This window comes from Pseudochaenichthys georgianus, chromosome 17 (assembly GCF_902827115.2).
Source record: "Pseudochaenichthys georgianus chromosome 17, fPseGeo1.2, whole genome shotgun sequence".
Taxonomy (NCBI): Eukaryota; Metazoa; Chordata; class Actinopteri; order Perciformes; family Channichthyidae; genus Pseudochaenichthys; species Pseudochaenichthys georgianus.
Window position 1 is genome coordinate 4,805,163 of NC_047519.1, and position 12,014 is coordinate 4,817,176.

The window sequence follows — 12,014 nt, forward strand, 5'->3', positions numbered from 1 at the left end:
GTACACACACACACACACACACACACACACACACACACACACACACACACACACACACACACACACACACACACACACACACACACACACACACACACACACACACACACACACACACACACACACACACACACACACACACACACACACACACACACACACACACACACACACACACACACACACACAGCTAATCTTTACAAAAGAAGACAAATAAATACTGAATGACTTTCATCAACAACACACATCACCATCCTCATTGTGAGTAAACCCTGTGCACGTGTCCAGAGTGAAGCTCTGGACATGTGGATGGCAGTTATATAAGAGGCTGTCACAATAAATGTTGGCACAAGTAGCAGGAGTATAAATGGCATTATTACAGATAAAAAACATGTGGCTCCAAAGAAACCAGCTTTGCTCAAAAGGTGATTTCTTTGTCCCTGTTGAACCCAGGTGCTTCAGCTGGAATATGAAATATGGGTTTGGAATGTCTTCTTCTCTCACTTCAGAACTCTGGGCAGGACGTGTAGCAGGTACAGGGGGAATGGCTTGGTGCTTTTCAAAGCTTTTTAAATAAGTATTTTCTTTTAATTAACAGGGGACTCCGGCCATTTAGTATTGTGCTTGCATTACAATGAGGGGCCAGGAGACAGATTAAAAAATAGTCGGCAAAACTGAAGCATCAGAGGCTAAATATCCCAACTTTTAGTCATTCGTTTGCGTCAATCTTAATTTTCCATATTGCAACATGAAAGAGGATTTAAAGTATGGTCCCTTAAACATGTTGTTTAAAGCAACAAAACTGTATTGTCAATTACATTTAACACATTTTTGAAATTCAACGTATTTTAATTTAGCTCTGTAAAGAAAATAACGTAACAAATGCAGCTATTTTCAGCCGAACAACGATATCTCCTTAACCCAACCAAGTCCTACTTTTCAATTTTTCCTTTTTTAATTCAATTTTTTCAGTCCTCTAAAACCTAAAAAAACCGTCAAAATCATTCAATCGGCGAGTAGAAATATGGACATGTTCTAGTTAAACCGGTCATGGTTGATCCTGAAAATATCAGAAATGGATTCAGCATCCTCAATAGCCCCAAAAACACTCGAAAAGTGTCCCACTCTACCAAGCCATTGTCTAACTATTGTCCAACGCAACGTAAGCTAATTGCCCAACATGTGCCTGTTAGCATCCGGCAGCTTCTATGTGCTGGGGACCCTACTAGACATTTATATGACTATGGGGTTTTCAACATTTCTGGGTCCACATTACTGGCAACTAGTTTACAGCGATAACTGTATTTTAGACAGCAAAAGTAATCCGGAAGAAACTTCCCTCAAAAAGTCGTTGTGAACGCAGTTACGGAAACTTTATTTATCAGGAAACTCGGTTGCTCTGTTGGACCAGTATTGTCATCATCTCCAGGTTGTAACAGTTTCAGTTATTAGTCTTCATGTTGAGATAACCTCAATGACATCACTGTGACATCATCAGGGTCATTTGACAAGTCCAGAGACACTGAGGACAACAACTGTTTCCCCAGGCGGAGTGTGACTCGCACAGATGAGAGGACGACACGCCTGGATACACAAGTAAATAAATAAATAAGCAGTATCCAGAATTAAAACTAATGCTCTGATATTAAGCAGTGTCATGTGAAGCTATCTATGCTAGCCATGGCATTATAAGAATGTCTAGCTTTGTAACTAAACACCAAAATAGTACATTTGAAATGTAAGTTACATTTTAGGACAGTTCTAGTAAACATGTATTCCTAATTATCCAGAGTCCCTTCATTGATATATTTGAAAGCTAAACTGCTACTTCATCCAAATATAAACTCAGAATCATTGAACCTGGCAGCTGTTCCATTCTGTCGAATAGCAAGCACAGAAAAGGTACTCTGTTAAGTAGAAAGGTCAGCACGCGGACACACCTCTGGTTCTCACTGAGGGGCCGGTCTCACTCAAGTTCATGCCAGCCATATTTACTACATCAACTGAAGGGAGTCATCGTGAGCAGTGGATACAGTTGTTGTCTTTTTCACAGTTTTGACATCACGTTGGTGAATTCTGTTCAGTACGCCAGCTCAGGATGATTGAGAGTCCCTTTCCTTAGCTTAGCATAATGCTAATGGCTGGTTTTCCATTTGGCAAGAGAGGTATATCTGAGCAGCCAATGAGCTGCTAACGGCTATCAGTATGACACGCTGCGTGATGCTAGCAGGCCCTATGTCTCTGAAGGACATTGCAAGCTGCACATTGTGCTCATCACGGACTCCTGAAGCTAAAACCAGTTAGCAATGTAACGAAGGTGATATCGATGATAGTGCCAGGCCAACATCCGAACACCTGGTCACTTTCTGCCAGGTTTCCAAAGGATGCAGAGTAGATTAAAAACGCTCTCTCTGTACAGGATTAAAAACTCTGAATAAAGACGATATCCAACTTTATTCAGGGGCCTTCCGAAGTACTCCTGGAAGCTCTTGATTTGCAACTACCGCATTACTATCAAGGCTTTATTGAAAATCCCTTTGTGTCCACAAAGTGCAGCATTGATATTCTTCTATCTCTAAACAGCAAGGAAGACCTGTTTGACAACCAGAGTCTTCCACATGGCATGGCTTTCTAAACATCGATGTTTCATGAGGACAGAAATGCACTTGGACATCTTGGAAATAGAAAAATGTGTAATTGCACAACTACGAGCTGCCACAAGACGATTCGACACCGCACGTTCTGTTCAGTCTCATTCCAACTTCATAATAACAGGGTCTTGTGTTACAACGTAAGTCTTTAGGCCATCCATTATATCTCCTTTAAATATTGCTTAAGTGTAAATGAATCCTGTGAAATACAAATCCTCATAAAATCCAAGGAGAACTGACAAACCAAATAAGGAGTGTGTGACCGATGCACAGGTGGTGATCGTCGAAACACCCAAACCCGTTCATTCCTCAGCATGTTTCCATCAAGCGTGTTTGAAAGTATCAGCACTTCTTAGTTCACTTGATGGCTGTCTAGGTTACGCAGGCTGGGGCAAAAGAAAATTGTGTTTATTTACAACTTAGTTTTTTGTCGTGTTGGTAATTAATAGCTGAAATGCTAAGTTACAGAGGACGCAACCAGAAAAGCAAGCGGACAGTTTTTAAACAAATCCTTGAATACATGTTGGCTTAAAATGTGCCTGGTGGCAGTGCGGTCCCTGTGACGCAACCTGTGAGTGTAACCATGACAACCAAACAACATGTCAACAACTATGAAAATACATCTAAGTTTGGTAAAACAACAACATTTTCCTTTGAGACATTGTCCCCTTTTTGTTTTAGAGAGTCCACCATAGAAGAAGAAAATACAAGTGCATTATTACATGGAGCTCAATGAAGAACTGATGAGGAGAGGACGATGAAGATCAACATGGCGCTCTCTCCCCCAGAGAGATTTACATTACAGCAGAGGATCATCTGTGGGCGCCGACGGGCCGAGTGTGTGTGAGTGTACACCAGCGTGTGTTTCAAGTGTGTCCCGATGACACCACTTTGTTACTGGCTGTGTGTGTGTGTTCTGTGTGTGGAAGACTGTCCACCACCACTGCACATATTGCACCTTCTCTCCATTTCACAAGACCCACAGACCAAACCTTCAACATCACCGACAGATACCTATGTGCTGAGTCATGCCACCAGACCTGTGAGGTTCGAACACTCGCAGCGTCACAACAGCATGCAAAGTGAAGTGGTGGTCTCACACTTTCTTTGATCCTGTTGGCGACACATGGCTGAAGCCCCTCATCAGAGTCACGTGGAAGGTTACTCATTTGAGGTTGAAGGCTATGTGTGTCAGTGCAGTGATGATGTGTTTCTGTAGTTAGCATGGCAGGGCTCCCTCGACAAAAAGCAAAGGGCTTTTTCTATTGGATTTTTAAATATTACAGCAAATAATCTCTAAGGAAAACGCATGTTTATGATACTTAAACATGTTGTTCAGCAGGATAATCTCCACATGTCACTTGATGTCACCACCGCTAAGCTAAAAGCTAAACGGCTAATGTTTAGCGTAATGACTTTTAGTAGTCTCATTTAGTCTCTTAGCAACTGCTGTTTTTAAGACAAAAGGAAGCTTCAGACGTTCATCAGTGGGGTATTTACTGATATATCTTTTGTCTTAGAACAAAAAGTCATTTCTTTTTTAAACTTGTGTTTGCCACAGACCTTATTCGTGACTTTAACCAAAAACACGTTTGAATTTTTTTTTGCTAAAAATGCTAAATTATTTCTGGGTTTTGGACTCAATTCTGCACCATTCTGTATTGGCCCGTTTTCTTACATTTATATATAATTCGTTATTGTATAATATATGATATTTTGATATGTTTGATATTTACTATTTATAGGTAATACAGAGAATGTCTGTAACATAGCTGAGGCCTCTTTGATGATAGACATATCCTTAAAGACAGTGGTGAAGCTTCAGGTGTGCTCCCTGTGTAGATGATGGGTGAACACGTAACTCTTACAGGTCATGGCCGACACACTGAGGGTTCAGTATCTGGGTCCTGTGGGTCTTGAAAGTCAACTGCAAATCTGTTGGTAAGGGTGTAACACAAAGCCAATGTCTGCAGAGAGGAGGGTAACCAAGGTATTATGATTTGCAATACTTTTGGAATGTCATCTTCAAAAGCGACCGTTCAGTGAGGGCTGTGGGCGGGATGCAACTATTGTTTGTACTACATGATTTTCTTGAGGTTTTATGTGTCTATTTTGGGAAATGAAAAAGCTCCAAACAGACCCACGCTGCCTGCTGTGCGTGCTTTGGAAGAGGTCCAGATCACAACACATGAGTTTTGAAATAGCTCTTTGTAATGAGAAGGCTATTGAGAAAGGTTGTAAAAGCTCCCTGTCTCATTAGCATGTAAGACTTTCTTTTTATTAGTCAGTCTCAGGTTGGCACTCACATGTAAAGTGGTTCAAAAGATACGAATGTTAAGAAATACTGAATTGTATGATTGATGAGCTATTTTAACACCATAGATAGGACACACTGTAAAGAGCCAACTCCCCTCACTGTAGGGATCTGTGTATGATGCTTTTTAAAATCGGTTACACCCTTACACGTTAGCGTGGACAAGCCTACATGTGTGTGTTGTGCATGTTGAGTGTGTGTGAGTCCCTGCTGTGCCCTCATAGCCTGGTCTGAGCCTCGGGGATGTAGATCTCGATGCTGTCGGCGCTCTCCGTGGCCGAGTTCTGCCTCACGGACGCCGCTCTCTTGGCGGCCATCAGGCGCTTCCTGGCCTCCTGCCGCTGTTTCTCTGAGCTCTCCAGGGAGCGGTCTCTGGCCAGCTGGGGGTGGTGGTGGGGGCCCTTGGGAGGCTTTTTGGGCACTGGAGGTGGGAGCCGCCTCTCCTAGTGGGAGAGGACGGTAAGGGTGGTGGGGAGACAGTTCAGGGAAAAGACAGACGTGTGTGTGTGCCTGTGATGCTGCCTCTAATGGCTGCTGGTCTCCTGTATTCCTGTTCACTTTGTGTTCGTGATACTGGCCGTTCACTAGAGGACGATTAGACTTCCTGTCCAAGTCTTTTCTTTTCCAATCCTATCTTGCTCCACATTTTCAACATATTGCATCAAACACTGTTTCAATAGAAGTGCAGCTGCTTGAGATGCTCTTATTGTGGAATCTTAACTTATTTTCTACACGTATTTATTCACACATTGGTTCCATATTCTTTGCAATAAACGTTTCCATCTGCACTGGGCAGCTAACACCGTACCTACTGTCAACGTGTGTTTGTGTGTGACCTTATGGCTTCAGGTTTTATATGCATGCCGATGCAGGTATTTAACACATATAATGAATTAATGGAAAGGTCTGGTCCTGCACTTATTCCATTTAGTTGATAACTGGACAAACTGTAAACATGGCGTTGGCGACGTAATGTCCTATGTCTCTGATCACATAAAACAATTCTGATATATTTGGTCTTCTTTTTATCATTTAGTCCCTCATTTATATCCGATAACACCACATCTTTAATAAATAACTGAGATGGAAAAAGCCACGACGACAATCAACTCCAAAAAGAATGATGGGAAGATTGAAAGCAGAAAGTTGGTCTGTGAACCCAAATGTGTGTTGAGGCTCCCAACCTGATCGTCTGCTCGCCCGTGATTCTCGACCTGTCTGACTTCTTTGAACAATTATTGCCATATCTGAGCACTTGACTTGTTGACTTGTTGTCCTCACTGATAGACTCCACTGGTCAGAACTATAGATATAAGATCCAAGTCATAATAAACCAGATATTTAACCATGTGAGCGCTATTTATTTACAGGACCTTAAAACCAGCTGTCAACATCTTTTTGATTGAAATGACAAGTCAGATGAAGTTGTTGTTATTGTGAGACATTACTCAGTGTTGTCCAACAAGGAAACCAATAATCAGAGATGCTGTTTTCTAAAGATGTGACGCCTCCTTTAAAGTCCTTCTTTATAGCTGAAAGACTGAATATGATGTTCTGATGTTAGCGTCCCAACCATACACCCACTACAATTCTGTATTCACCCATTATGTTATTATCTTATTCATTCCTGATTTTTAAATACAATTCTACACTGAGCTGAGCCTTGCTCCACTAGATCCTGAGTGGACTTAATGAAGACTAAGGCTGCTTGTGCTTAGTCCAGTAAGACGCACATTATGCACAGACAAAGGGATCCCAGCCATGAAAATAATTGGTTGAATAACTTTGTATCCTTCTCGGGGGGATCTTATACTCGCTGCTTTTGGTGTATTTTGTGGCCGAAGAAACAGCGCCACTTACAGGCCTGGCATATGTACTACAGCGTTTCCAGCGGTCTCGTGTGAACGGACACGTTTCTGGTGCCTGTTGCGTGTGGATGGAAGACTTTTTTGATAACGGTTGCGGTCCGTTTGCGTTATCGTCCTCGTGTGGCCGGGGCTTTAAACTGCAATACAAATGTTATTTGAATATTGCATTTGTTTCGAATAGCACAATATTCTTTTACTAGTATATTTACTTGGTTTTATCCCCCTGTTGCTATTTTAGGATTTGTGTCTATGCACTTGGTTTTCATTGTATAGGACTTGAACCACACTCTCTCCTGTCCATGTGTCCTTCCACTTGCAGCTAAACACACACAACATAAAGCCACAGATGGGGAGGCGGCGGCAGAGGGGAGGAGGGGCAGAGGAAGCATGGACAGATGGATGGAAAGACAGGCAGTTATGGAGCTACGGAGGCCCAGAGGTGTCAAGGCCCCGTGGTGCTGTTGGCATTGCAGTTATGCAGATTGATGCAAGCGCCTTCACTGTCAACACAAAAAAGCACAAGAAAGAAAAAGAGACAACAATGAGAGCAAATGAGGAAGCCGGCAGAGTCAGTATTCAATGAAGCAAAGCCACAACAGATACCGCAGGCCGGGCGCCAGATATCTGAAAGACATTCACACTCAAACATGAGTAGGAGGAAGAGTATCTGTAGCGCCACAGAGAACAAGTCAGACAGCCATGCAATAACTGCAGCACGAGGGACGGCTGAGTGAAACACATAAAGGAGATGTTCTTTGCTTAACGTCATAGTTTATAATGCAGCAAGTGAAAAGCTATTGTCACTCCACCAAACTCACACTTAAAGCTTGCATGAGGAATATTTCCAAAGAATGTATTATTCAGAATGGCTGCTAAGGTTATTCTAACAGTGGGCATTATGACCTGCTTTTCGTCCAGCATAAAGGCTTCCATCCACGAACAAGCTGTGTGTCTGACCTCTGATTATTAGGCTTCACAATCACACAGCCCTGCAGGTCCATGCAGCACTCTGTGAGATGGCGTAATACTACATTACTCTCAATTTGTGTTGATTTCTATTTAGATGCATTTCAGATTGTGCAACACATTTCTGATCATTTCATCAATTATCAACAATAGCCGCTTTCACACCAAGTACTTTGTCGTAATTAGTTCCCAGTACTTAGTTCCCCCATGGAACTAAGTATGGAGTCAGATTTGGGTCAATATTCTAGCGCGTAAAACAAGCTGCTCACGCGCATAAAATGACCCTCGCGCGCAGATTAAACCCCCGCGAGCGGCTCTGCGCCCGCGAGCAGCTCTGCGAGAGAGACAGCCCTCTTGCTCGCACGCGGGAGTGTCAGCCTCGCGGAGTCTGTCTACGCGCGCGTGAAACGTTTCTGGCACTTTGGGGCGGAGCCACTAGACTTTGATTGACAGCTGCAAGGAAACCCAGAGTTGCCAGGTTTGATAAATGCCTGAACTACCAAGAGCCGAGGAGTGACGGTACGTCCACACAGCAGCTTTTCAAAAATCTTGAAAATCTTGGAGCTGGGCGTGTCTGACAGCTTGGGGATTTTTTGCGAGCAACGCGACCAACAACCAATCACATGAATCTCCCGCCCCCGACATACAAAGCAAAAAACCCCAGGGATTTTATGCGAGCAATATATATATATATATAAACTCCCCAAACAGGCGAAGACCTACCAGTTTCACCCACTGTCTCTGCCACCTCCCTCCATGCCTGGTTCCTCCGGTTTGTATCCCGTTAATAGTTAACTGGTCGTAAAGAACCGGGTGATTTGCTACCGTAATTTCTCGTTTGGAATACGAGGAAATGAACTGCGGTCTGGCTCTCCCTGCTTACACGCGGTTTGATTGGCTAGCGCTTCTACTGTCAGATTTGCATAAACGTGTTTGATTGGCTGGCGCTTCCAGCTCAGCTTCAAAAGTTGAACATTGCTCAACTTTTGAATCCTGGAGATCCTGGACATCCTGGAAATCTTCGCTTCGCTCCCCCACAATGCAGTTCGGCGAAAAAGCGAGGCAAAGTGACGTCATCCCCATTCAAAGTCTATGGGCAGAGAAGCGTTGGAAGCGGTGGAAGATTCTTCTGAAGCTGCTGTGTGGAATACCGTGACGGCAGCAAAATCAGTTGGACGAGATTGAATAGTAAAGTTGTCCATATGTGTATAATTGTTGCATTTAAGTGATATATTGGTTGTAAAAATTGTTTTTTTTTTATTTGCTTGATACAAAAGGACATTCTTTATAATTGCTTTATTATCACGCATTTGTAATATTTGTATGCTAGAACTTTTTGTATTCTTTTTGAAAAATAAAAAATAAATAGCTCACTTGTCATTCATTTGAATCCTTAATTATCCATCCAACACTGAAAAGGTGGTCCTTGTGAAGAGTCTCATCATATATTCCCTCAGCTGAAAGTCATTTACAACAATAGTTTGCTGAAGATTTAGTTTGTTTTAACCAAGGTATAAGGTTTTTTAGGTGTGATTTTATGAATTATCTATTCTGTCAACATTTGATGAATTAGACAAATATTAATGTTTTTAAATGTTAACAATTATTTTCTTAATGACATATTGTGCTAATGAAATCCTTGTAAATAAATGTCCAATGAATTTATTCTTGCATTCGATATTTTGAATAAAAACCATATCCACCACCTGGTAATTCCAGTAATCGTCATTGATACACAATGTGCAGATATAACACAATCAAATGTTAATTCTGGTTAAAGAAATATAACACAAAATGTGCAGAAATAACAAATGAGTGTGTTCACCTTGGTTACACATTTATGACACACAATGTGTAAAATGTGCACATTGTGTGTTAGGGGCATGTAACACATTTTGTGTGTAAAAATGATTTACACATACATAAACACAACACGTGTTGTCCCTGAGCACACTGTAGGTGTACACTCTAAGAGTGTACAGCAGACAGTAGCTAGCAATTTTCGACAGATACAGCCCACTCAAAAATATATTGTTTTATATCAAATAAAATTATATATATATATATATATATATATGCAATTTTCGACAGATACAGCCCACTCAAAAATATATTGTTTTATATAAAATAATTTTTTATATATATATATATATATATATTAGCTGTATACTTTACGAATATAATAGTTTTTTATGGACAATTTTACCATTCAATCTCGTCCAACTGATTTTGCTGCCGTCACTCCTCGGCTCTTGGTAGTGCAGGCATTTATCAAACCTGGCAACTCCGGGTTTCCTTGCAGCTGTCAATCAAAGTCCAGTGGCTCCGCCCCAAAGTGCCAGAAACTTTTCACGCGCGCGTAGACAGACTCCGCGAGGCTGACACTCCCGCGAGCGAGCAAGAAGGCTGAGCCGCTCGCGGGTGTTTAATCTGCGCGCGAGGGTCATTTTATGCGCGTGTAAAAGCACATTTTCTAGCTTGTTTTACGCGCTAGAATATTGACCCAAATCTGACTCCATACTAAAAACCGATCGCGTTCACTCCGGAATAAATTCCCTGAGGGAATATTATGCAAATGGAGCCGCTGACGTCACTTCTTATTCTTCTGCTTTGGGTTTACTGGTTTACTGGTTTACTGGTTTACTGGCAGGCCGCAAACAACTTCTGTTGCCACCCGAAGTCCACGGCCGGAAGTCCCCGGAGTTGGGGTAAATCGCCAGAACGCCGACACCTCCTCATCTCCACCGCTCCCATGTTTTCTTTTGTGTTGCCATAAGTTATTCTCTTTCCCTTCCTTGGTGCGCGGGGCTAATGCTAATAATGCTAATGCCAGCAAATACAATGGCGGCTTCACAAAACTTTTCAGAGTTTTACGGGGTGTGGTTTGCAATTCGCTCAGCCAATCAGAAATTGGTACTTTTTCTTTCCCAGGATAGTCCCACCTCTCTAGCAGGCACTACAAATGGGGGTAAAAGTTCTCTTTTTGGTGTGAACGCAAAATCCCAGGCACTAACGGAACTAAAGGGGAAAAGTAGTCCGGTGTGAAAGCGCCTAATAGAAAGAAAATAAATGTAGTTGAGCTGTCGTCTTGCATAATGGCAGTATCTTCAAAATACAACAAAAAGCATGCTGTGGCCATAGAGCAAGCAATGCATCAGTTGTTACAAACCAGTGTGTTATGGGCATGACGTGTACAGTATGTCATCGGATGGTCTTAATGTAGCATGAGTTAGTGTTCTGTTTGGGTGGTGATGGTTGGAGAGCAGTGGGCTGGTTTGGTCTCAAACACTCTAAATCAGAAGCAGGTGAATGACAGAACTTTGATGACCAAAGGTTTCACCATGGAAACTACTGAAAAATAATAAAAATCATAAGTCACTCTTAGTCAATCTGAAACTGATAGCCCAAAATATGAAGGCAGTATTCTGATCATCATGAGTCATTTTCTTCTTTCATTTTAGATCCATGTCAGGATCCGAGGATTTCTGTTTGTGTAGATAATTACTTTGCTAACACACTTTGTGTTTTATTGCTACATGGACTCCAAAGCATTGGGTTTATGTGAAATGACATTTGGTGAACATCTCTGATACACCGATGGAAAAGCAGAACAGTAAATGACTACAAAACAAAGTCATTTGTTGCATCTATGACTTGCATCTATAAGAAAGAATATGAAATCTTCTCTTTAGATGGGGGTGTTATCGCTGATCAACCGACAGCAGACTGATAATGTGTACCTTTCTGTCGGGGGGGTCCAGGGGTCTCCAGCTGTTGGCTCTGAGCTGGTGCAGCTCGTCAAACTTGAGGCTGATGTTCTCGATGGACAGCTGCAGCATGTCCCAGAACCCGGCCAGGTCTGAGGCCACCGGGCGGGGGTGTGCGTTCGGGTTCTGGGACAGTGGGAACAGAGGATGGGGGGGGAGAAGTAAGTTTCAGATATTACAGACAGGGAAGATAAACCTTATTAAATACAGTAACACAAATGTATATTTTTACAACACATGTTGTTGTTGTACCACAATGTCTTGAGGTCGAACACCAATAAGACCCCTATGCTTCTCTCGTAAGCTCCACTAGCTGAAACATGCTGGTTGGACACCCATTGCATACTGTCTTGTCCTTTATTATTTTAGTACATCAATACGATTTGATCTTTTTTTTACTTGCAATATTCACAGTAGCAGAACTAGTTATATTGATGGACATGTTTCA

The 12,014-nt window shown here is 42.1% G+C and overlaps 1 protein-coding gene across 4 annotated transcripts in view; it reads right to left on the reverse strand.

Moving 5' to 3' along the window:
* Positions 1-145: 145 nt before the first annotated feature.
* LOC117462483 (disks large-associated protein 1-like) overlaps positions 146-12,014 on the reverse strand; it is a 287,620-nt gene continuing 275,751 nt past the window's right edge. For all 4 annotated transcript variants that reach the window (XM_071206261.1, XM_071206263.1, XM_071206262.1 and 1 more), the window contains 2 exons: positions 11,540-11,692; positions 146-5,408 (listed from right to left, as the gene is read on the reverse strand). In XM_071206261.1, the coding sequence (XP_071062362.1) occupies positions 5,184-5,408; positions 11,540-11,692 (378 nt within the window). In that variant the 3' untranslated portion in view covers positions 146-5,183. The remainder of the gene's footprint in view (positions 5,409-11,539; positions 11,693-12,014) is intronic.